The 26,421-nt window shown below is 33.8% G+C and overlaps 1 protein-coding gene and 1 pseudogene across 1 annotated transcript; both read right to left on the bottom strand.

The window, feature by feature from the left end:
• Positions 1-18,035: 18,035 nt before the first annotated feature.
• LOC113734822 (splicing factor 3B subunit 6-like protein) lies at positions 18,036-18,762 on the bottom strand. Its single transcript, XM_027261559.2, has one exon. The coding sequence runs from the start codon at positions 18,582-18,584 to the stop codon at positions 18,204-18,206; it is 381 nt and encodes a 126-aa protein (XP_027117360.1). The 5' UTR covers positions 18,585-18,762; the 3' UTR covers positions 18,036-18,203.
• A 1,430-nt stretch (positions 18,763-20,192) lies between these two features.
• On the bottom strand, positions 20,193-23,679 carry LOC113735716 (heat shock 70 kDa protein BIP3-like; annotated as a pseudogene).
• Positions 23,680-26,421: the final 2,742 nt, after the last annotated feature.

Here is a 26,421-nt window from a genome sequence, read left to right as displayed (position 1 = left end):
CTTGTCTCTAATAATTATTATCATGACAATAAATTCCAAAAAAGAAAGAAAGAAAGAAAGTTTTCAGAAATGTTCAGCGAAATTTGGACCTTGTAAATGCCAATATTCAACCCATTTTCAAGGGGAACGAGTCTGAACGATGCGCTCTGCTTGGTTGAGTTGGGCAAAGAAAAAGAAGATGAAAAGAGGGAGTGGTGATTCAGCATCGGAATAAACCAAATTCAAAGTGGAGGTTCATCCGACTTTGAAAAGTTGTCAGCCAAAGAAAGGCTTTTTGAGCAAAAGGAATAAGAGAAAGCTGAGGGCATTGATCTGGGGTTTGTGATCGAGAAGAAATCTACGACAAAATGTTCTTGAGAGCGAAGATCCCATTGATGAAGAGGAAGAGAAATGATTTGCTAAATTTTGGGGGAAATTGAAATGAAATGTGGCTTTTGAATTCAAGAAGAGCAAGTAGATCTATGGTGAGATTTTGAGTTGGTATAATTGCTTGGTGAAGCATAAAACAATTTGCCATCATTAAAGAAGCAAAGAGGATACGAATAGTCGAATATTCACTATAATTGCAGAAGTTTAGCCCTGTGTGATCATTATCTCTGCTCGACCGCATAGAATGTGGAAAATGTGGTGGTGCCGCCTCAAAAGTTCTATATTAAAAATGAAAAATTAGTTTGCGAACTAAATTGGTTAAAATAAATCATGAAGGACAAAATTAATTTTAGTGAAAAAACTTGGCGATCAAAATGGTGAAATTCCCTTTTTTGTCAAAAAAAAATAATGTTATAAGAGTCTGCACCACCTACCTTTTTTTTTGCCAAAAGGTCATCAAGGTATCAACAATGCATTACACTTAAAGAGTATAATTCATATGTCATATCATCACTTTGTTGTCCCTCTTTTGTTACACTATCTCTTTATTATCCCCTCTTTCATTATACTGTCTCTTATTACAGATTACAGTCTACAAAGTAGTTATATTATCTTTTTATTATCTCCTCTTCTATTACATTATCTCTCACTAAATATTACATTCTACAAAGTATGATAGCATGAACCTACAATCAAATCACATATTTATTTTAATAATTCACAATACATATCCCATAAATAAATAAATTTATTTTCTAAAGAATGATTTCATCATTTATGGAAAATAATTTATTAACTTTCACGAAAATTTTTTTATTTTTTGAAAAAGTATATTGTGAGCTAAGCGCTTGCAAGCATCCTGTCATGATCGATACTCCATGGAACACATTTTCCATCAGTTTCTTCTATCAATTCATTGGTGAGAGTAATATTTTTGATCCCATGTTGTGTTGAATATGGCAGTATTTGTGTTGAATATGGCAGTATTTGAGTGTCTGAAATAGACTTTGTCGGTGTTGCATTTTCTTGCTCGATGCCAAAATCAAAATCCTTCAGTGTCTTCTATCGATTCATTGGTGAAAGTAATATTTTTGACCCCATGTTGTGTTGAATATGGCGGTATTTGAGTGTCCGAAATAAACTTTTGTCGGTGTTGCATTTTCTTGCTCGGTGCCAAAATCAAAATCCTTCCTTGTCTCATTCAGAGTCATTGGGGCTTCCACAACCCAAACCAGGGTTATAATATCCCAACATATAATGATTTGCCACAGATGGATTAAAATAACCCGACAACGGATGCATGGGAAATGGATATGGAAAAATTGGTGGACCTAAGGAATTTGGTGTATGATTGGAATTGGGTAAATTTGAGATATGCATATTTGCATGAATACCAGAATATGGAATATTTGGGTAATTTTGGAAATTTTGATCGTTTTGATCTTGTGAAGAGAAAGAATTTTCTATATTTGAAGCATTAAATATATTTCTAAAACTACTAAAATTCTTATCCATAATGAGAAATTATTGGAACTTTAGAAAATTGGATAAGAGGTTGGAGAAAAGCAATGAAGAAATTGAAGAAAATATTAACAATATTTATAGAAAAAATTTTGAACTGCAAAAATTGAAAAAAAAAAAAGATAATTAAAAATAAAAATATTACCTATGGGAATTTTACTGTTAATCAATTTCGTAGATGAGGATTGACATTGAATAAATATTACCGCTGCAAAGCATTGAAATTGACACAATATGATTGTTGAAAAATTTTAATGTTTTTGAAATTATCAAATGGGACCCACAACTAGTTTTTTTGTTTTCTTGCATGTTTATTATGTGTGTAATGGCCGCGATATGCATCATGGCTGTTACACTCCCCCTATGGAAGAGGTAACATATATATATTTTATAGAAACGTTAGAAATATTATTGATATCAAAACTAGCTGCACAACCTCAAGCAAGGCTCATTTTGAGCTTCACAAACGTGTACTTAGACACTGAGGATTCCAATATCCCTCATCTTGTACTAATTTAGTAGCATAAAAGCTAATCATTCTACTTGTATTGCCATTATTGTGAGATGCCAAGTTAAATGAGCATTTCACAAACAATGATCTTATTATTTGGATGTCCTCCATCTGAGCAAAAAGTCTTATGTCTTTAACTTTTTTCACCTTCAAAAATTGCAGCAACTTAAAAGATGAGACTTGTACTTTCACCTTTAGCCATTGTTTTTCTCCTTGCTTTACGCAATGCTAGTTTGATCGCTTCAGCATAATCCAGCATAGTATCTCCTGTGCTTTTTTCCCTGATGGCCCAAACCGCATGTGTATTGTTGGCCTTAATAGCCACTATTCGAATTCCTAATGGCCTTCCTTCATCCTGGTTGCTCACTTCCACCACTATATTCATCAAGTTCCCTTCATCATTGCTATGTTGACTTTCCTCCCTCACTGATATTGTTTCCTAAAAGCTCACTCACTTGCCTTTTGTCTGAGCTTCTGTAAACTCCACCCACTCTAGTTGAGCTTTCTGTACAATTTCAAAAGGGCACCGGTATCTGTTATTGAACATCCTATCATTCTTAGCTTTCCACAACTACCAAAGAATGTTGACAGTGAGTGCTTGGTGGTCAGTTCCTTCTGTCCTGCTTTTAGCTTCCACCAGACCACTCCACCATCTATTGAAGTTCCCTCTATGATCTGCTAATCCATCCCAATGCAATGGTGCCAATCTCCACACATCCTATGCTTGATTGCAGAAAAAATAAATAAATGCTCCATTGTTTCCTCTTCTTCCCTGCATATGTTGCATATTGGCTCCCCCATTCTAGTCCTACAATATATGAGTTCATTCACTGGAAGGGCCTTGTTCAAGCATTTCCACATGAAGGTCTTTAGTTTGCTCTTAATGATACGAGCGGTAGGACCATCACTAACTCGTGTCAAGATGCTTGAGAGCCTTTTCAACCTAATCCACGATGTTCAAGACTCCATTAGAATACATGAAATTGTGGAGGCGATATAGCGCCAACTATGTGATTTTCGGGTTTTTGATTTCTTTTGTTTGCCTTGATTTTTCCTTGTTTAGTTGGTTAATTAGTCATTATTATGAATAAATATGGTCAGGTATGCGAGCTACTTGAGCCATTTAAATGTAGTTAGGAAAATAAATGACTAAATCCTTGTCCAAATTAGATTAGTCTTAGTAGTTTAGATTTTGTCTATAAATAGGTCTCTTCTATTCCATTGTAAGTCAAGTCAGATGATGAATAAAATTTGAGAGTTTCTCTTTCTTGTTCCTTGGGAACGTTTCTTGATACAAAGTGAGTCATGTCTCTTTTGTTCAAGTTTTGCCTTATCAATTCAAGACCACGTTGAATTGTGACGCCATTCTACCAACACATCTTGGTTCGCTATCTTGTTGAGTTGTGGGTCGCGATTAGATTCAAGATTCACAATTTTATGGGTTAGAGGGATCGAGTTTGTTCCATCTTTGTATCTATAACCTGGTTAAAATAGATCCTTCTGCTGCCTAATCAACTTGGATTTTCTAGACAGGTTCTTGTTAGGTCGAATTCGTATCAGTTGGTATTAGAGTTTCGACTTTTAATTCAGGTTAATATCCTTTTTCTTTTTTCTTGTTTTTCTATTTATTTTTCTACAAAACCCTAGCCGCCTTTTGATTTAAAAAAACAAAAAAAATTATTCTTGTTTTCTTGATTTTATCATTTGAGTCTAACCTTCTTGATTGATCAATGTTGAAATTTCTTAGTGTGATTAAGATCTTGGAAACAAGTTTTTTCAGGGTTTAACTCCCAGTAAATTTCTTCCAAGTGAAGTCGTGACCTTGTATTGAGTCGTAAAAAAAAAATTGGTACTGTTCACGGTACTATAGTGATTATTGTTTCATCGTGCTGTAGCGTACTGTTCATCCAAGTTACTGTTCACCCGAATAAAAAAATTTTTGAAATTGTATTTTTGTGTTTGCTTTTTCGTTTTGGGTATCCATCCATGGTTAAGTGGTAGAAGAGTCATTACGGTTTTCAATTCTTAGTCCACTTAGGATTAGTAAGTTCGTGACTTTCTTTTTCCATTGTGCGCAACTTTCCTTTACTGTCCAATTCGTAGCATTTTTGGGAGTCCATTAAAGCTATTATTTCCAATCCTTAATTGCTTGAGAAAAAGGAAAATTTTCAGAAATTCTAGCTTCCAATTCCAGTCATAAGGAAATCTGCCCAACCGCAAGTTTCTTTTGGCCAAATCTCGATTTGAGGTCAAATCTCGATTTGAGAACAAATCGCTTTCAAGAGGAGGAAAATGATATGAGCAGTAGGACCATCACTAGCTCGTGTCAAGATGCTTGAGAGCCTTTTCAACCCAATCCATGATGTTTAAGACTCCATTAGAATACATGAAGTTGTGGAGGCGATAGAGCGCCAGCTATGTGATTTTCGGGTTTTTGACTTCTTTTGTTTTGCTTAATTTTTTCTTGTTTAGTTGGTTAGTTAGTCATTATTATGAATAAATATGGCCAGTTATGTGAGTTATTTGAGTCATTTAAAAGTAGTTAGGGAAATAAGTAACTAAATCCTTGATCAAATTGGATTAGTCTTAGTAGTTTAGATTTTATCTATAAATAGGTCTCTTTTATTCCATTATAAGTCAAGTTAGATGATGAATGAAATTTGAGAGTTTCTCTTTCTTGTTCCTTGGGAACGTTCCTAGATACAAAGTGAGCCATGTCTCCTTTGTTCAAGTTTTGGCGTATCAATTCAGGACCGCGTTGAATTGTGGTGTCATTCTACCAACACATCTTGGTTCGCTATCTTGTTGAGCTGTGGGTCGCGATTAGATTCAAGATTCGCAATTTCATGGGTTAGAGGGGTTGAGGTTATTCCATCTTTGTTTCCATAACCTGGCCAAGATAAATCCTTACGCTGTCTGATCAACTTGGTTCTTCAAGACAGGTTTTTATTGCATCGAGTTCGCATCACTCAATATTCAGTTTCCACATCTGCTTCCACTCCTTGCCTCTATGTCCTGTGGTGCTTGACTCCTGGTGGAAGAGGTATAATGGTTGGGTGTAATAAATGGTATTACACCCCATTGTGGATGCCCTTGTCATATATATTGAGCAGTGGTAACTACAAAAGTATTTACATATTGCCAGCAATGCCAGAGAATCATTGTATGCTTCTTTCATAAGTCACACAAGGAAGAATGACTTCTACCTAGTATCATCAATAACTTTAATGGTGAATTTCACCAAACCATGACTAGTTACATTATATTCCCTCCCCGTAAATATGAAGGGACATCACCAAAAGGACCTACTTAAGGGTCCGTTTGTTTCGGGTGAAAATGTTTTCCAGGAAAATATTTTCCTAATTTCCCGTGTTTGGTTGCACAAAAGTTACTGAAAATATTTTTCTATGTAAATTATTTTCACTCATCTTATGGAAAACAACTTCCCTTCCAAACTTATTGAAATTGTTTTCCGAAATGCATGCATCCCGCCTGTAATATGTTCCAAATTTACTGAAAACATCTTGTAGTATGCTCTTTTTTTTTTTAGTGTAAACAAGAGGACTCGAATCCAATACTTCTTCCTTACACTCCTTCCCCCGTACCACCCAACCCTCCTCCTAGTATATTCAAAATAAAAAAAAAAAAACCTCATCCTGCTCATCCTATGCTAGTAATTAATTATGTATAATAGAGATATTCTTTTTTAGATAAACTTTTAGCAGTGAGAGTGCAAAATATATGTCACAATAAGCATTGCATGTGATTGATATTTGACACTAAATGACCAGCAATTTGTTTATTGTTTAAGGAGATATTTTTTATTCATATATACATTTCTCCAAGATTTTTTAAAGTTAAACAATGAGATAAATTTTTTTATTTTGCATGGGAAAAAGTATGTAGTTATAATGTGTAGAAAGTAAAGATAGAGATAAAAGTGAAAATATTTCAAAAGTGAAACAAACACCAGAAAAATGAAGTAAGAAAATATTTTCAATAAGTTAACCAAACACCTGAAAATAATGAAAGAGAAATGATTTTCACGGAAAATTACTTCCACAGAAAATATTTTCCCAAGGAAAACATTTTACTTCCAACCAAATAGACCCTAAGTGTAGAATATCTTCTACCACGACATCTAACTAGAAGATTCCTTTGCATCCCATATTAATTCTGTCAACTAGAATTTTACAATCAGAGTGGACTAAGATTGAAGTCTAGTGCTCCTCCAATGCCTTCATCAATGCAGTCCTTATTACCTCAGCTTCTAGGATAGCAACATCCTTTTTGTTCGTGGTTGGTATAGCCCATGTAGTGACAAGATTGCCACTATGATCTTTGACCACTATACCAACTTCTCCCCTGTTCTTGGTCCTATCAGTAGCATTATCTGTGTATATGAGGGTGGCATGTTGATTCTGGAATTCCTTTACTGTTGCATTCCCTGCTGTCAATGATTTTGGCCTTTCCATTTCTGAGTTTTTGGTGTTCATCATTTGTCTGTACTCAAGCCATTCCTCCACCAACTTATTAGATAACTGAGAATCATCAAACCTTTCATTGTTGAAGCTCCACGCATTTCTAACCTTCCATAATTTCCACAGAAAATTTATTGTGATTTCAATATGGCTTATACCATTAGCTCTTTCTTTGGCACCCTATAAGGATCCCTACCACTTCTAGAAATTCCAAGAGTGTACCTTTAGGCCATCTCACTTAATGGGGAATGTCTTCCAAGCATTCTCTCATGCTTTACAATGAAACAACAAGTGTTCTAGCATTTCCACTTCCTTACCTTAGCTTTTGCACCATTTATCTCCTTTAACTATTCTCTTGTGCACCTCTTCATTGGTAGGCAGAATATTGTGAAGACATTTCTAGAGAAAATGTGTCACTTTATGTTTAATAACAAGGTCCCATACTTGATGCCAAAACTTTGAGTCATGCTTCCTACTACTAGTGCTGCCAATCCTCTAGTTCTGTTTGCATGTTTCCTAAATTCTACCTTTGGCTTGGACATTTCCTGATTTTGTGGTGTAGATTCCTATGGTGCTATAACTTAAAATATATCTATCTTGCCTTTCACATAGGGGTGGGCAAATATACTCGCTAACTTGAAAATCCGACATATTCGATCCAATTGAAAATTTAGAATATCCGATCCGTATTATTTGATCAGGTCAAAAGAGGGTCGGGTACCCGCTTAGATGCGGAGCGGGTTAGGGTCACATAATTAAAAATTTACAGGTACCCGACCTGCCTCGCATATATGTTTTTATTTTTATTTTTATACACATACTACAAAAAATATTTTTAAAGCTAAATAAGCAATTTCATTGAACAAATTGCATTACAAATATGAGAGACTATAGTTTGTTTATAAGATTCATTTGTAAAGGTCATGATCATATGTTTTTTAAACAAGACTTTAATTAATGTGATATATATATATATAGATTTAAGAAAAAAAGGTACTATTTATTTCAAATTTTCATTGATTTTGAAATTTTTTTAATTTTTTTTCTTCTTCCTGTATTCTCTTTGCATGTTTGTTTCTTGGTGAGAGATTTTTTTGAGAAAAAAATCTTTACTAAATCTTAGATGAATATGTAAAACACAAAATTAAATTACTATAAATTATTTTTAAAAAAATTAAATGATAAATGGGGTGGAGTGACTACTAGTTGACCAGACCCTATCTCAACAGATACCCGGTTATTAGGTACCCATTAATATGTAGAGTGCATAAAGGTCAAAAAATAGCTGACTCGCAAGGCACGGGTCGAGTTAGCCAAATGGTGCACAAGGCATGGGTACTCGACCTATGCCCACCCCTATTTTCACATATGCTAATGGGAATCATCTGGATTTGTTGAGCTTCTTCTTCTAAGAAAGTTACCTCAATGAGGTTAATGTTCCATTTCTAGGCTGAGATCAGATCACTCACTTTCTCCACCCTGCAGGACTGAGGTTTGGATGAGAATATGATTCCACTTTTGCTGTTTGGACTCATTTATCCTACCAGATTGCAATTGAATTTCCATTTCCTATTTGTTTTTTGAGACCATTTTCTAGCCAGGGAATAGAGTTATGAATGCTCTACCAAATCCATGAAGCACCTGTTTTTACTTTGGCTTGCAACATAGAAGATTTAGGATTATATCTCCCATTCAACTTTACTAACCAACGAGTTTGGACTAGTGAGCAGCCTCCAAATTTGTTCTGGAATCCTAAACCCACTTTCCTTTAACGTCAGTTAGTCCCACCATTTAATCCAGTGCATTTTCCTCTCACCCTGATCATTTCCCCACCAAAATTTAGCCATCATCCCACTAAGTTCTTTGCGTAAACCTGCCAAGAGTTTGAAAATAGATATGGTGTAAGAGAGAATAGCTAAAGCTACAAATTTCAGTAGAACTTCTTTACCTGTGTTGCTCAACATTTCCCTTTTCTAGCCTTGAAGCTTACCTGCCATTTTTTCTTGAGAAATATGAATCTATTGTTCTTTGATCTACCTATCACCATAGAAAGTCCAAGGTATTTCCCTTGGGTTACATGATGGATATTGCTAAATGCTTGTAACACCTCTTATCTACTTTTTTGGGTGGTGTTTTTACTAAAGAGGACAGCAATTTGTCGATGTTAATTTGCTGGCCAGAAGGTTGTACATTTGCCTGGAGGATCTTAGTAATCTCATTAGCTTCATTAGAGTTAGATTTGCAAAAAATCAATGAGTCATCTTTGAAAATAAATGAGAGATAGCAGGGCCTTTCATTGAAACTTTAGCTCTAGTAAGCTTCCTATTGATGCAAGTTGAGCTAAGAAGGCTAGATAAACCTTTGGCACAAAAAAGGAACAAGGTTTGTCTCTCGGGAACAAATGCAACCATTCAAACTAGGTTTTAGTTTATTTACAAGTGTTAGGTCTAATCCCAAGAAATTGACCAACGAGAACAATAGGGTTCGTAGTAATTCAGCAAAAACATAACAAAGCAAATAAAATAAACATAAAGACATAAAATTTTACGTGGTTCAGTCAAATTGACCTACGTCCACGGCGAAAGAGTAATAGATTTACTATAATAGAAAGAGAGTACAAAATCTTAGGAAATAATTCCAAGGTTCAAAGGCACCTAACATTGAAAACATAAAAGAGGTTAAATATCACAAAATGCTTAACGGTTCAAAGGCCCACTAACTTACTCTTTTGATTTGATGTCTAACCAAAATCTCTCTTAAATTAGAGCGTGGGCCTCTAAAACTCTCTTGAAGTGGTGCATACGATACTTGGATTAGTGCCCTTAGCACAATTAAATTCACTTAAATCCATTGTGTTTATAATCATCAAAAGGAGAGATTTTTTTTGTAAAACTTTCGATGTGAGATACAAAGATAAACTCAACAAATCTCCATCTTAACGTGTATCCAATGTCGATAAATAGTAGGCAAATAGAAAACACACTCCACCTTCTTTATCAAAGTCCTAATAGATCCCAACGAATCACAAAAGTCCCAATGAGCCACCAATGAACTAAAATGCAAAAAGTTCAACAGGCTCCAATGAGCCAAAACTCACAAAAGATTCAACAGATCCCAATGGGCTAAAAACACGAACATAGTAATTTTGCACCACCTTCTTCACAAAAGCCCTCAATGAGTTCCAACGGACCAAATAGCTCTTCTTCAAAATCCAACTGAACTCTAACAGGGGATTTTTCTTCACTCTCTGTAGCGCCAAATATCGTTATCAAGAACCCAAATGTTGAAGTTCTAATACCAGTTGATTAGGTCTAGTCCAAGAAAATTGATCAATGAGAACAATAAGGCTCTTTGCAGCTCAACAAAGACAATAATAAACCAAATAAAATAAACAGAAACACATAGAATTTTACGTGATTCAATCAAATTAATCTACTTTCGTTAGTGAAGGGGTAACAGATATACTATAATAGAAAGAGAGTACAAAATCTAAAAATAATTCCAAGATCCAAAGTTACCTAAAATTGAAAACACAAAAGAATTTAAATAGCTGTGCTATTGTAACTACCATAGACGACCTATTCTAAGATATCTCTCAACCGGTATCCATCCGTACTTATACTAACAACCATAGGCACCATTCATACGCATGCTAACTAAGACGTCTATCCTAACATGTCTCGTCTCTTAACAGAGTATCCATTTGTGCTTATGCTAACTATTTTAAAAAGTGTCTGAATGAGTACAATCTCTGCCTGTTATATTCGTATATTACCAACATATATATCTTAACAGAGTATTCATTGTCTTCAAAATAAAATAAATAAAGGGATAATATCAGAAACCTCCCTTGAGGTTTTTCTTAATATCACTTGGCACCCTTGAGGTTTTAGAAATATCACTTACCTCCCCTAATAATTATAAAAAGACTATCTTAATCTCACTTGACACATAATTCACAACATATCAAATAAATGGAGCTCAAAAATTGATTAAAAAAAAAGAAACGAAAGTCACTTTCTTCTTTTTTCCTTTTCTCCATCATTCTCTCTTACTGATATTTTTTGGATGACTATATGATATTTTATTTGTAAATTATAATAAATTAAATTTTGTTTATCTTTTACTTTTTGTAATGATAAAGTACGGTGTGATTTATTTGCTTATTTTGAGTTGATTTTTATAATGATTGGTACAGTTTAATGGTTTGTGCAAAGATTGAGAAGTTGTTGGAAAAAATATGAATTCATAAGAAGTTGGTTTTGAGCATATAGAATTAAATTGATTCAAGTGTATTTCTTTTGAAATATCTTTTTTATTTTTCAAATTTATAGTTTTATGGGGAATAGCATTGTAACATGGTAGTACTACAAGAGATTGTTTATGAGGTGATGGTTTTCTTGTAGTGAATAAAGTGGTTTAGAAATATTTTTATTTAGCAAGTGAAAGAGTAGTTTAGGGTTTTTAAAAATTTTGTTACACAAATAACAAAAGCAAGGGAGGTAAGTGATATTTTTGAAACCTTAGGGGTGACAAGTGATATTAAGAGAAATCTGGAGGTTTCTACTATTATCCCATAAATAAATGTACAAATTACACTTTACCCCCTGTGATATGGCTATTTTTCACATACCCCCTTATTGTTTTAAAAGTTATATATAATCCATTCATAGTTTGGATTAAAATATCAAAGTAAAGTTCCAAAGTGAATCAATTTAATTCTATGCTCAAAACCAATTTCTTATGAATTCATATTTTTTCCAACAACTTCTCAATCTTTGCACAAACCATTAAATTGTACTAATCATTATAAAAATCAACTCAAAATAAGCAAATAAATCATACCCCACTTTATCACAATCACAAAAAGTAAAAGATAAACAAAATTTAATTTATTATAATTTACAAATAAAATATCTTATGGTCATCCAAAAAATATCAGTAAGAGAGAATGATGGAGAAAAGGGAAAGAGAAGAAAATGACTTTCGTTTCTTTTTTTTTTTTTTCAATTTTTGAGCTCCACTTATTTGATATGTTGTGAATTATGTGTCAAGTGAGGGTTAATATAGTCTTTTTACAATTATTAGGGGAGGTAAGTGATATTTCTAAAATCTCAAGGGTGCCAAGTGATATTAAGAGAAACCTCAAGGGATGTTTCTGATATTATCCCAAATAAATAAATAAATAAATAAAAATAATAGAGTGTTCATTGGAATATACGCATCTACTATTTTAACTAATTATTCATTGTGCAGTTGAAATGCCCATTGACACAACATTTTCTTGACACAACATTTCCTTCTGATTTCCATCTCAGATACGCTTGTTGCCCATAGTTTTTTTTGTCCAGATAATAATTGGCACATTCATTTGAAAATGAAATCATGTGTGCTGATCTGGACATGAAGGTATTGCTCATGATGTCTAAGGGAGGCTAATGATCATGATGAGCAAACATCAGTCACTCTTATTAGATGATCAGATTAATATGGTCCTAAAGGTTGACAAGTCCGGCTGGTCCGGACGATCAATACTACAACATGCTGTTTGTATTGAAACTTCAGCAGCCTGTTTATTAGCTTTCATGGTCAAATTAGTTGGTGCCACTTCAAATAATAATCTTTCATTATGTGGCTTATCAAATAATTCATCATATACATTAACTTTATCAACTGACTTTCTCTTTCTTTTCATCTCCGAAGTTCAGCCAGTAAAGAAATGTATACAGATAAATGATGTATATATATACAAATGAAAAAAAACTGCAAACAGATTTGCTATTTCTAACTAACATCCGCAAGAGCTAACCAACTTCAAAGCAAGATTAAGTAATAAGGAAAAACAGCATCGAAACAATAGCTTAAACAAGGTGCCAGGACTCCCTCCAGTTTAACCATTCAAGTTAAACAGGCGGAAGTGCAGGAAACAGACACACTGACACTTTGTACAGTTGATACACTATTTTTCAGTTATAAGCCAGCTGTTTCGTGTCAGAATTATCAAAGTGCAGTTCACTGATAACCAACTGCAATGAAAACAGCACCCTAAATAACATTTAAACAAGCAATAAACAGGCAAGCTTCCAGGGGCACAACAATTCTGGCAAAGAGCAGTTAGGAAACTCAACGTGGCTTAGACTGAACTGAATTCTACAAAGCTGAGACGACAAACATTTCACGGAATAAATCTGTTAGCATAGTAACAAATGGCTGAATAACCACAGCACCAAAGCAACAGTGCAAATAAATATTACCAACCACGAAAACGATGAGGAACTTGAGAGCTTTTCGTCTCCTATATTGGAAATGCGAAGCAAATAAAAAGCAAGAGAAACTTTTAAACTTTACTTGGGTGGGTCAAATCTAGTTTATTTGTTTCCTGCTGTAAAGATCTGCATCTAAAAACAAAGCCAATGGCAAGTAGACAAACGCCATTCCTTTATGTTTTAATCTAATGGCTGGAGATATTAGTAACGGAGCCAAGATTTTTTTCTTAGGGAGCCAAAATTTTTCCTAACAAAATTATCTTAATATGTTATGATCAAAACAATTTTCATTTGTTTAAATATATAACATCTATAAACATTAAATATTAACTTTAATTATAAATGTATGTCTATTTAATAAATATACAGTATAGTTATAACAAAAATTAAACCAAGAAATAACCTTTGATTAAATATTTTATAACATAACAAACCATCTAAGTAGGTCATTACGAGAAGATACTCCAATATGTCACCTATGCAACACACACACACACACACACACACACACACACACATATAACTATGCAATATAAATATAACTATCTTCAATTAAAAAAGGGATAATTTTAGAAATCTCCCCTGAGGTTTCTGACAGTCTCAATGACCTCCCCTGAAGTTTCGCAATTCCCAGCTACCTCCCCTAAAACTAAGTAGATAGTGTCAGATTCAACCCAATTGAGGTGGACAATGAATATAAAATTGCAATCAGGAGAGAGAAAATGAAGAAATTCCACCTCTGCCCTCAAGAATGTCATTAGTGAGGATGTTTATGTTGAATAGTACAATGGCCAAGTTTCTTTGAAATTTCAGGGGGTGTATGTGAAACTGATGGAAAAAGGCAAGGATGACTACAAGAAATTGTCTTCTGCTTCATGCCAACGGCTCTTTGTGCAGTTGTTTGTAACTCTTTGTGCAGTTGTTTGTAACGGTAAAAAGAAACAGTAGTCTTGCTTTGGAGCTTTGTATAATTGCCTACTGGAGTTGCAACAGAAAGCATTTGGCTGTTGTTGGGTTGTGGCTGAGGTTTCTGCAAAAGTGCTCATGCAAGTGTTGCTGAACTAGCTACAAACAGATGCATATGGCTAATTATGTCCACTAATTGCTCTTGAGTAGATTTTGAAGGCTGATGTAGATGCCGCTCTTCAGGTCTTGAACTTTGCCATATATCATCAAAAGCTAACTGAAATGAAAGAGCATAAGCAAGAAAAAGAAAGAGAAAATGAAAGAAAGTGTAGATCCGAGAATAATGCAAGTGACACCGGTAGACCTCAGCATCAAGGTGCCAGAAATGATAGAGAAAATGGTGATGCTTCTGGTTGAACAGAGTGACTTGTTCCAGAGCAAATCAAACTGAATGACTGTAAACCCATGATTTTGAATGTTTGCTTTCTTTGTGTTTTTTCGCTGTGCTTCAGCTGGAAGCTCAGATTTTCTTATTTGGCTGTAGAAAGCTCTTATCCTCTACAGATATGTTGACTAAGCACATATGACTACAGTTCACTTTTTGAGATCATGATAGAAAGACACCCAAAGTTTGAGTCCGGATTATTGGATTTAGTGCTTGATTAATTCTTTAAATCTTGTTCTAATAACTCAGCCATTTTTCTTTAAATCTTGTTCCAATAACACAGCCATGTTCTCTTTTAAGCATTTTGTAACTTCACAGAATATCTAATGCTTTGTCCAATTGAGGCTACGTTTCATTCTGTTTGCCATAGGATCATTAAAATCTTCCAATAACAGCCTTCAGTTTTGAACACTCTATATCTATGTGCTTCTTTGATAACAGTGACATTATTGATTGATTAGTTGTATTCGATTATGCTGCACTTTTTCTCTACTTGACTACACTGACGATATCGCTTCAATATTTCTCCTTGCTTTACAAATTCCCTTTTCATATTGCTTCATAAATTTTCACTTTCCATATTAACTTTACTAGCCAACAAAAATGTCTCCTCGTTTTCAATTAATCTAATCATAGTTTTACTTACTATATATACAATATACTGACCAAATTCACCATTCCCAAACGTAAGCTATATATTTTTGAAAAGCTGCTATTTCTGTCAGCCACCAACTCAATTGCAGTATATATGAAGTCAGCAAGCAAAAGATGCTAATCTTTCCAGTTGAATATCAACTGACAACTTCACAGTAGACAACTTCACAATTATTAACATTGGTTGAATATAATGATAACTTTACATATTCTATGTACAATAGACTGACAAAACAAATCAAAAAACCAAATGCTAAAGCAAAAGATCTTATTTCCAATTTTCAGTTCACATACTCATTCAGTTCAAAATCTTTTCCACACGAAGAAACTAAGATCTTCTGCCAGCTTTACTCCCACTACACCTGCCAGCTTGACTCTGAACACCGTCCTATAAATACCTTCAACATCCTAACACTTAGTAATATCAAGATCAAAAACATCAGGCCTGCTCTCTCACTACACTTCTCAACTTCGCTTCCCTTCAAATCTTAACAGAAAACAATGACACATAATGCAATGGCCTTAACTGATATTCACTGCTGCTCCACAAATTGGACTACATTGGTCCAAGTAATTGAGGCCACTCACATTTTAGAAGCTGCAAGATTTTCAACTGGAAGAAGATACCGCTGCTTCGTTCTTGCCAATTCACAGGTATACAATGAACATCAACTACTGCTATACTACTTTTAACCTATAAAGTAAATGTAAGTTATTTAAACTCACTGCAATCCTATAGGGAATTCAAGTAAAAGCAATCGCTGTTGACAATGCTATTCCACTTGTTAATGGATTGCTACTACCATTGAAAAAGTATTTTGTTTCAAATGCATCCGTTCATCCAAGCCAACAAACATCTTCAACTACAGACTATCCATACTATTGGACAATCACAGCTACAACAACAATTGAAGAAGTTAATGAAGCAGTGGATGAAACAATACCACCATACCTACATTTGCACCAATTTTCCAACATTCAGACTTATGCAGACTCAAACAAATATATGAGTATGTTAAACACTCCTCCACTTTTACCACTATCAACATCTGCCTAACCTTCCAAACACAAATTTAAAAATGCTTTCACTGCAGATACATTTGGGATTGTTGTTTTTGCACGTCCAATGAGGGAGATAACAATTCAAGGACCGATAATTCCTGCAAGAGATTATGTAATCATCAATCAAGAGTAAGTTCTTTACCATATTCAAACTCAAAATGAAAAAAATTGCCTATTGACACTGATCTTACTGTATACTCGGGGAAAAACCAGTCATCTTAACACTTTACAATGACTTCCAGACAAATGAAGGTATACAAATCGCAGCAAGAGAAGAGCCATCAGTCATCTTGGCCATGAGGCTCAGAGCAACTAACACAAACTGTAAAGCTTGAACATCCCACCTTATTATGCATTTTTTCACTGAAAAAGATATAATACTAAAGCTGATTTTTCATACAAGAATAATCTTATTAGAACTGATTTTTGTTCAAACACAATGTGCAGATCTTTCACTGGCTACGCAAGTTTCATCTGTCATAATGATTGAACCTGCTCTAAGAGAAACAATGGAGCTTAATCACTGGTAAACACTCCCACACCAAATATTTATTCCTAAAATTAAAGATTTAATTCTAACATTCCAAAAAACAAATCAAGGTTTCACAACAACATATCGCTGATCACACAAATGATTCATAATGAGGCTTATGCTGATCCAAGAGTTATTCTACCTCCAGTCAGTACAAATGAAATCAGTCCCATAAACAGAGCTCTTCAGGCCGTAAGATTTGTAAGACATTCATAACTTAACCTTTCAAAAACAAGAGTGATAATTTATTACTTCTACCTCGACCTCTAACATACTCTAAATGACAGAAACGAACAGCATGGATTGAAGGTCGAGTTGAAATTAACTATCAAAAAGCTCCTTTCTGGTATTTCACATGCTCCAACTGTCATGAACCCACTGACTACATAGGAATCTTGGACATTAATTGCCACTATTGCAGAGTGAAAATCAACCCCGCTCCTAGGCAAGTAAACGATATTTTTATCCGCCTAAAAATTTTCCTTCCGTGACTAATGAAAGAATAACAAGTTAGCTAATACATCTAATTACATATATAGAGCTTGCATTGCACTTACCATACTTGATGCCACTGGAAAAATGGATACACTTGCCTTGGGAGAAGAAGCTGAAAAATTGATGTCCATTCAAGCTGCTGAACTAACCGAGATAAACAATCAGGTATTAAAGAAAAGCAACTACAAACTGCTGACATATTAAATCTCTTTACTTCTTAACATGTTTCATTGTGACTATAGCAGAATATGATTTTACTTCATCACATAACACAAGCAATCCAAGGAAAAAGACTCATGTGCTTCGTTAAAAAGGCAACTCCAAGAGAAAAAGCAATCAAAGGAACGACATTCACCATTGTCACCAGCTCTGAAGTGGAACAGCTCGCAACTGACCAGCAAACTTCACTGAACTTCCACAATGATTATGCATAGCATTAATTTCCAACAATATAATGCTTGTGTACTTAAAAACTGAACTACTTCTGTTTCATTGTAATTATCTTGTATCTCTTTTAATGTATTTCTGTTATCTTATATTCAATTTACTCTCTTTTGCCTTAAAAAATAAATATACTTAAACTACACAACCAATTCTAATATAAATGTCCACCTATGAAAGCATTAAATTTGAAATCTAAATAAAACCAAATATCAACGTACAAATAAACTAAAATAAAATTTATTACAAAATTGAAGGTGGGAACTGGCTGTGCGTAGCACAGCCGGGCCTTACTAATATATATATATATATATATATATATATATCAGTAGCACTGGGTGATTCAAATATAGACACCAAGAAATTCAGTATCATATCCAGAAAATTGTAATAAAAATATCACATTAACAGAAACACCAGACAACAGTGATTCACTCAACCACCCCACCACCCCCCCCCAAAAAGTACATCAATTCCGTAAAAACCCTAAATTAAAAGGAAGAAAACCTAATTCGGCTATCTACTTATCTTTAGCGGCCAGACCAACCCCATACTTCTCTTGCAACTTAGTTATCTCTTCTTCTTTCTTCTTCTGGTCAAACTTCTTGCTCATCTTAGCTTGCTGGTAGTAGAGAACGATGAGGTATCTGTTGGCGACATTGAAGCCAGACAAGTGGTCGACGGCGGTTTTAGCATCATAGATATCTTCATAGACAACGAAGGCGGTGCCGCGAGTATCCTTGTTCGTGCCGATTCGAATCTGCCGGATGGCGCCGTATTTCCCGAATATATCGTACATTTCCTCGCTGGTGATGTTGAACGGAAGGTTTCGGACGTAGAGAACTCTGTTCACCTCCGGTGGAAGCCTTGTGTTGCCCTTCCTTAAGCTGATTGTCGCCATCTTCTCAGAAGAGAGGAGAATCGACGCCGAAAATGATTTGTAGGGTTTAGGAAATTGCAGAAGAATTGGGAAATTTGGGAATGGAGGGCAAAAAATTTCTATTAAGGCACCGTGTACGCTCTTACCGAGAAATAGAATTGTTAATAGGGCCGAGCTAACCCAAAATCGGCCCACTTAGCCGCAAATAATTGGGAGCGCGGCTTGGACCATTATCAATATAAATAGTATAAGAGTAAAATCTTATATATATTGATCGTGTATAAACTATCACTATTTAATTTATGATATGTGTATAAAAATTAAATTTTAAATTTAAATTTTATATAATTATCATTCATCCAACGTTGATAGTGTATGCACTGTCAGTATAGGAAAAATTAATCCTTACAAGAGTAAATCTTATATACACTGACAGTGTATATACTATCATCGTTTGATTCATGATATGTGTACAAAAGTTGAATTTCAAATTTAAATATTATATAGTTGTCTTTCATCCAACTATATACACTATCAATATAAGAAAAATTAATCTTAATAAGAGTAAATCTTATATACACTGACAGTTAAAAAAAAAGTTTGAGGTCACTGATTTCAAAATGTATATTTGGACGTTGTATCTTTGCAATTTTACATTGTACATTGTATCTTTAAAAAAAAAGAAAAAGAAAAAGAAAAACAGCGAAGAGTTTCTAGAATGGGAAAATCAATGAAATTGTCCCTCATATTTGTAACAAGTTCTTTTTTGGTCCATCGCATATGAAAAGATGTAAAATGGTCTCTCACATTTATAAAACATTATTTTTTGTTCCCTCACATATGGAAAGATAGAAATGGTTCCTCACATTTATTACAAATATATTTTATTAAACCTTTAGTTATATAATTTTATTTTACATGATTAAAACGCATCTATGATGTTATTATTACATCATTCGATTCTCTCTAGGGCTTTTTACTTCAACGATTTTCCCTAATTTGAACGGTATGATTTAACTTTTCTTTAGCAAATAAGAACAACTTTTGATGAATTCTTTATCTACTCCTCAATAGATGTAATATTCCAATTATGTGAATGCCAATTGAATCGATTTTATTAGCTATGCATTTCAAACTTTTTCATATTTTTTTTGTTAGATTTGACCAGTCTATTTACTCTTCATAAAAAATAAAAAAATTTAACAAATAATAAAAGAAAAGAAAGACCTGTTTTATAATTGAACACAAACTACATGCATATCAACTCACGATTATTTGGAGACTCGGTATCTTTTTATTTCTTTACTTGTTTTAGTTTTCGACTTTGTAGAAAGCCAAAACTTCAACCTATACTTAATAAAAAGATCAGAAAATGGAAGCCATAATTTCAAATTGTCATTGAAACAACTGATTGTGATCCAAACGAAAACCTCTAATTGAATAAGTAAGAAAATTTCAGAAGAAAATGATAACCGATCATGCTGTCTAAGTTTGACGTCCTTGTTATAAGATTTGGCTGTGGTGGAAACAACTGACCGAAGCCCACCTGAACCTGCCCCTTGTCCTAGCAGCTGAATGCTATTATAACTTGGTGATAGATGCAACAATTCGCAACACCTGAACTACAATTCACAACTCATCATGGGGTTCATCTTTTGAATCAGCAGAGCTTCCTCATACACCCTTCTTATGATAGGATTGAACACAGCTTCCAACTCTGCCATCTTCTCATCGTAGTTTACCTTCTCTGCATTTTGATTTTCATCCAACCATTCAAGTGCTTCCTTCAATGTTGTCTCAATGCTCTCTTTGTCATCAGAATCAATTTTGGCTGCAAGCTTGTCATCATCCCTGATGGTGCTTTTCATGTTGTAAGTTTAGCTCTCGAGTTTGTTTCTAGAATCAATCTTCTCCAGCACCTCCTTATCCTGATCTGCGAACTCTTCTGCTTCCTTTACCATCCTATCAATCTCCTCCTGTGTGAGACTCCCTTTCTCGTTGCTGATGGTAATTGAGTTCGATTTCTTGGCTGCCTTGTCTATTGCAGTTACTTGTAGTATGCCATTCGCGTCCACCTCAAACGTGACCTCAATTTGGGGCACTCCCCTACAACACCACGATAAACGTTATTTAGGTAGTTCATATCCAGCTTGCAATAAAATCAATGATACTTTGCATCATCATCAATTGATTTTCAGTTTGTTGCATTATTTAAACAGAAAAATTTTGACTATTCAGATGATCTAAGAGATTGTGTTACCTTGGAGCAGGTGGAATGCCAGATAGGTCGAACTTTCCTAGCTCATGACAATCTTTTGTTAAGCTCCTTTCACCTTGATAAACTTACAATTTTCCAGCAAGGAATTTTTTTCTTGTTAGTGCTATTTATAGAGCAAATTAAAGATATCTTCCAATTAATTACTCAGTATAGTGATCCGTATTTTGCCATTACCCTGATTGAAACTGTGGTTTGCTGATCTTGATAAGTTGTGAAGATCTGAGACTTCTTGGTTGGAATGCCGCTGTTTCTTGCAATCAATTTTGTCATGACTCCACCAACAGTTTCAATGCCCAGACTCAAGGGAGTAACATCAATGACAAGTACATCTACAGAAAACAAAATACAGAACCAAATGGATGTCATATTCAGTTTCATTCCCAAAATTAAACCAATTAAATTTGAACAATGGTTCTTTAAACGAAGAGCTCTATAAGAATCACTTGCCTTTAGTTTCTTCACCACCATGGCCACCGAGGATTGCGCCTTGAACTGCAGCCCCATGAGCTACAGCCTCATCTGGATTGATCCCCTTGCTTGGTTCTTTCCCGTCAAAGAAATCCTTCAACAGTTGTTGCACCTTAGGGATCCGAGTGCTCCCTCCAACCAATACAATTTCATCAATGTCAGTCTTCTTCAAGCCTGCGTCCTTCAAGGCTTGCTTCACTGGTGCCATGGTCTTTTTAAATAAATCCATGTTCAGTTCTTCAAATCTTGCCCTTGTTAGTGGCTCGGAGAAGTCAATTCCATCGAAGAGTGACTCAATCTCAACGCGCACTTGGTGCCGGTTACTCAAGGCCCTCTTGGCTCTCCACATTCCTTTCTGAGCTTCCCAAGAGCCTTCTTATGATTGCTGATATCTTTGTTGTATTTCTTCTTAATTAATTTCACAAAATAGTCCATTACTCTCTGATCAAAATCTTCTCCTCCCAGATGAGTGTTGCCATTGGTGGAAAGAACCTCAAAAACACCTCCATCAAGAGCTAATATGCTAACATCAAAAGTACCACCACCAAGATCAAAAACTAGAATATTCCTTTCCTTTTCTTGCTTATCAAGACCATAAGCAATTGCAGCTGTTGTTGGCTCGTTAATAATCCGAAACAACATTTAGCCCTGCAATTGTTCCTGCATCTTTTGTAGCCTGCCTTTGTGCATCATTGAAATAAGCTGCAAACACAAAATACACAGTCAATTGTAATGAGATTAAAAAACAAACTTTAACTGTTCTTGTTTATACTGATCTTTTGATTCTTGTGGACTAAAACGGGCAGAATTCGAAGTATCTGAAATTGATAATGTACCTGGAACAGTAATAATTGCATTCTTAACTTCTTTTCCCAAATAAGATTCCGCTGTTTTCTTCATCCTTTGCAGCACCATAGCACTGACTTCCTCAGGACTTAACAACTTCATCTCACTATTTTTCATCTTAACATCAATATAAGGCTTCCCATCTTTGTTAGCAACCTTATAAAGCAACAGTTTCATATCCCTTTGAACCTCAGGATCATCGACCCTTCGTCCAATAAACCTCTTAACATCAAAAACAGTGGATTCAGGGTTAAGGGCTGCCTGATTTTTTGCAGCCTCTCCAATCAACCTCTCAGTATCAGTGAATGCAACCCATGATGGGGTGATTCTGTTTCCTTGGTCGTTTGGTATGATCTCAACGTTGCCGTTTCGATACACCCCGACACAAGAATATGTAGTCCCAAGTTCAATGCCTAGCACTGTCCCAAGATTTTGCTTTTGAGTACCCTCTGCAGCTAATGCTATCCCTGCCAAGAATTCTTCAAAATTTTCCAAAAAAAATAAATAAATAGATTAGAGACTTCCCATTCATCTTTACTACAAATTTAAGTAAAACAAGCTATGCAATTATTGAGGTTGGTTTTCTGGATAGTAATAAATACTAAAAATATCATTGCCATAAAACTCGAAAAATTCTGAAGGACATTAATCTTTGTAATCTTTATGGTTTGCACAGCAATTACACGGGTAATTATTACCAATAAAACAATAAACAGGTTAATATTCTTTTTCAGGTAGGGGAAATTTGTTGCAGATTGGCACAAAGCAATTGGATTATGGAATTGTTACTTGTTAGTTGTTACTCTACTGATCTTTTTTTCTTTCTAAGCTCAATTCATGAAACTATGTTTTTTCCTTTGGAAGGATATTTCGTAAAATTATTAGTTTTGAGTTTTGACTATCTATGCTTACATGAAAGTACACATGCAGAAAAAAAAAAAAAAAACCCAAGAAAAATATAAAATCAAAAAGTCGTGTGAATCACATAATTCAATAATGTAACAGTAACAACTGATGAGAAACTTTGTTTTGAAAAGAAAAAAAGGAGTAAGAATCATGCTAGTGTTCGTTACCATGCTTAGGACTAGAGATTGTTCAGATCAGAATTTAGTTTTAAGCTACAAACTAATGATTCAACTTCCAGTTGTAGATTTCTAAAACTAATAATTAGCCAAACCAAGAAAGAGAAAAGAAAAGTTATCTTAGTTAACCATTGAAACGAAAAACTCAGAACACCAACCAAGATAATAGAGCTATACTAAGCAATTGATGAGGTTTATTAATGATGATTGCAACGAAGTTTACTCACATAATAATAAACATGGCCAAAAAAAAAAAAGAATCTGGGGATGCCTAGTAACAGATACTAATTACAATTAAGATTTATTTACATAATAACAAACAGCCATGTTTGAACGGTAAAAAAAAAAAAGATGAAGAAGAAAACTCTTATGGATTAATACCTGAAACGAAGAGAAGAAGAAGCCAGAAAGCTTTATTCTTCACGGAAGACGAACAAGGCATTGTCGTGAATATATTTGTGAAAAAAATATCAAGAATGATAAACTAAAAATAATGTATTGCTATTTGAAGGCTGGATATGATATGCTTTTGTGAGCTGGTGGTATGTGAATTTATAGACTTGCATGGTGAGAAAATTGACAAGATTTTTACGAATACTATTGGGATTTTGAATTGGTTGGGGTGATGTGTTTCTTAAAAATGAATCAATTTGATTGGTTCAAACACTTTGCATAACGTCACTTTGCTAAATCTTGGAAGGGGGGGATTACATTTCTTTTCCAATTATAATTGGGTTTATATTGCATATTTAATTTCACTTTTTTTCTTCTTTGAGTATGGTTGGGTTTACTCTTTCTACCACAAAAGGGAAAGATTAAAAATGGATAAAAAAAGGGGTTGCCAATTCAACTTAAAAAGATTGTTTAAGAAATTTTATTCCTCATCGTTAGCCTGATTATGTATTCTTAAAAGAAGTAGCATCCTTATACTATATAAGAACGAGTTTAGAACTAGATTTCAACCGCAGGGGTGAGGCTATTTTGGGAATGTGAAAGTGTTTGAAGAGTAATTGAAACACTGAGTACAAGTCATTATAGCTTTAATTTTACTATAATTACTTATATAACCTTTCAGACATTTAAGATTAGGGGCAGGTTTGGTATGTTACAATGTTTGATGCCAAGTTGAGTATCAAGTACAACTGAATAAAGCTTGTATTTTGATAGAATTACATAAAAGTTCTTTTAATCATTTATTATACTAACATCCAAGCCTTCCAATTTCTTGAAACATTTCTCATCCGTTAAGGAATTAATTGGATGTTTACATAATTGGATTTTAATTACAATTAATTAACTTAATTATTATCTGAACAATCATTATCATATTTATGTCCCCATATTTAGCCGATACTCTTTCTTCTTTTTCGATTTCATCTCTTTGATTTTATTATGACTATTAAATATTTGGTAGAATGCATAACTTTTTCTTTAAATTGAGGTGAGTTCTTTGGATTTGTCTTATTCAATTGTAGTTTTTTTTTTCTGATGATTGGTTTATTCAAGAACTCCATATAGTTTACCTTTTGATATTTCTAATTCTAAAAATTGACTAATTATATTGTTTTTCTTAATAGATCCCAGAGATTTTGTCTCTAGTCAAAGTACAAACTATATAAGAACGAATTTAGAACTAGATTTCAACCGTAGGGGTGAGGCTATTTTGGGAATATGAGGGTGTTTGAAGAGTAATTGAAACACTGAGTACAAGTCATTATAGCTTTAATTTCACTATAATTACTTATATAACCTTTCAAACATTTAAGGTTAGGGGCAGGTTTGGTATGTTACAATGTTTGATGCCAAGTTGAGTATCAAGTACAACTGAATAAAGCTTGTATTTTGATAGAATTACATAAAAGTTCTTTTAATCATTTATTATACTAACATCCAAGCCTTCCAATTTCCTGAAACCTTTCTCATCCGTCAAGGAATTAATTGGATTTTGCATAATTGGATTTTAATTATTATCTGAACAATCATTATCATATTTATGTCCCCATGTTTAGCCGATACCCTTTCTTCTTTTTCGGTTTCACCTTTTTTATTTTATTATGACTATTAAATATTAGGTAAAATGCATAACTTTTCCTTTAAATTGAGGTGAGTTCTTTGGGTTTGTCTTCTTCGATTGTAGCTTTTTTTTCTGATGATTGGTTTATTCAAAAACTCCATATAGTTTGCCTTTTAATACTTCTAATTCCAAAAACTGATTAATTGTATTGTTTTTCTTAGTAGATCCCAGAGATTCTGTCTCTGGTCAAAGTACAATTTGAGATAACGTTGTGACTTTCTAAAATAATCAGAAAAGCAATTTTATCATCTTCTCCTCCTCAGCCAAGGTATTATCTCTTTATTTAAGTCAAATAACCTTATTTCTCATAAACTTTCTCCTATTATTCTTGACTCCAGGGATCTGTTGACTACATTCCAGCAGTTATGGTTCAAGTAGTTATTTTTTCATGTAATATGATTTGGAATTCAACTTGTGTTTATTTTAATTGGAAATTTTATGATTGTAAAATTTATTAATTTAGAATTTTGTACTTCATTGAAACTAAAAAAGAAAATTAATCATGTACATAGTACTAAGATGTCATTTGCACTCTATTTGCTTTTCATGTTATGATCTTGTTTTGTATTATACTGTTTATATAGTTTCAAATACAAAAAATTTGCTTTTTTATGCTATCTAAAAGAATTTGTAGTGGAACTTGATGGGTTTAAATGCTTTAGCTACAGCACCATTTTGATTGCATTGTATTAATTCATTTACTCATAATTGTATGTTGTACAATGATAAATAATGTTTCTTGATTTGATTGAAACAACTATTATCCATAGTTCAAACGAATAAATTAAGTAGAGATGTTATATTGGATACTTATACAAGTAAACATTGAAAAATATCATTAAGCAGTTTCTACCCATAGTTTGCAATTCGAAGTCATATGAGGAATTTTTTCTGATTTTAGTTACCATTTTCTACAATTTCAAATTTAGAAAATATTATTTGCACCAATTTTTTATAATCAAGATAGTTTCAATTCAGATCTTTAACAATTATGCAGATTTGAACTTATTTATGAGATTATAAAGAAATACCCCTAGCAAAAAAATACCAAATCTGAATAGTTTCTACAAAATTTTAAAAAAGACCACTTAAGTTTCTTATCTATCTATC

This window comes from Coffea arabica, chromosome 3c, assembly GCF_036785885.1.
Source record: "Coffea arabica cultivar ET-39 chromosome 3c, Coffea Arabica ET-39 HiFi, whole genome shotgun sequence".
Taxonomy (NCBI): domain Eukaryota; kingdom Viridiplantae; phylum Streptophyta; class Magnoliopsida; order Gentianales; family Rubiaceae; genus Coffea; species Coffea arabica.
Note: the sequence above shows the minus strand (reverse complement) of the source record. Positions and strands in the feature narration are given on the sequence as shown.

Excerpts from the sequence above, each read along its gene's own strand:
- LOC113734822 (XM_027261559.2), bottom strand. The coding sequence starts at position 18,584 with ATGGCGACAATCAGCTTAAGGAAGGGCAACACAAGGCTTCCACCGGAG.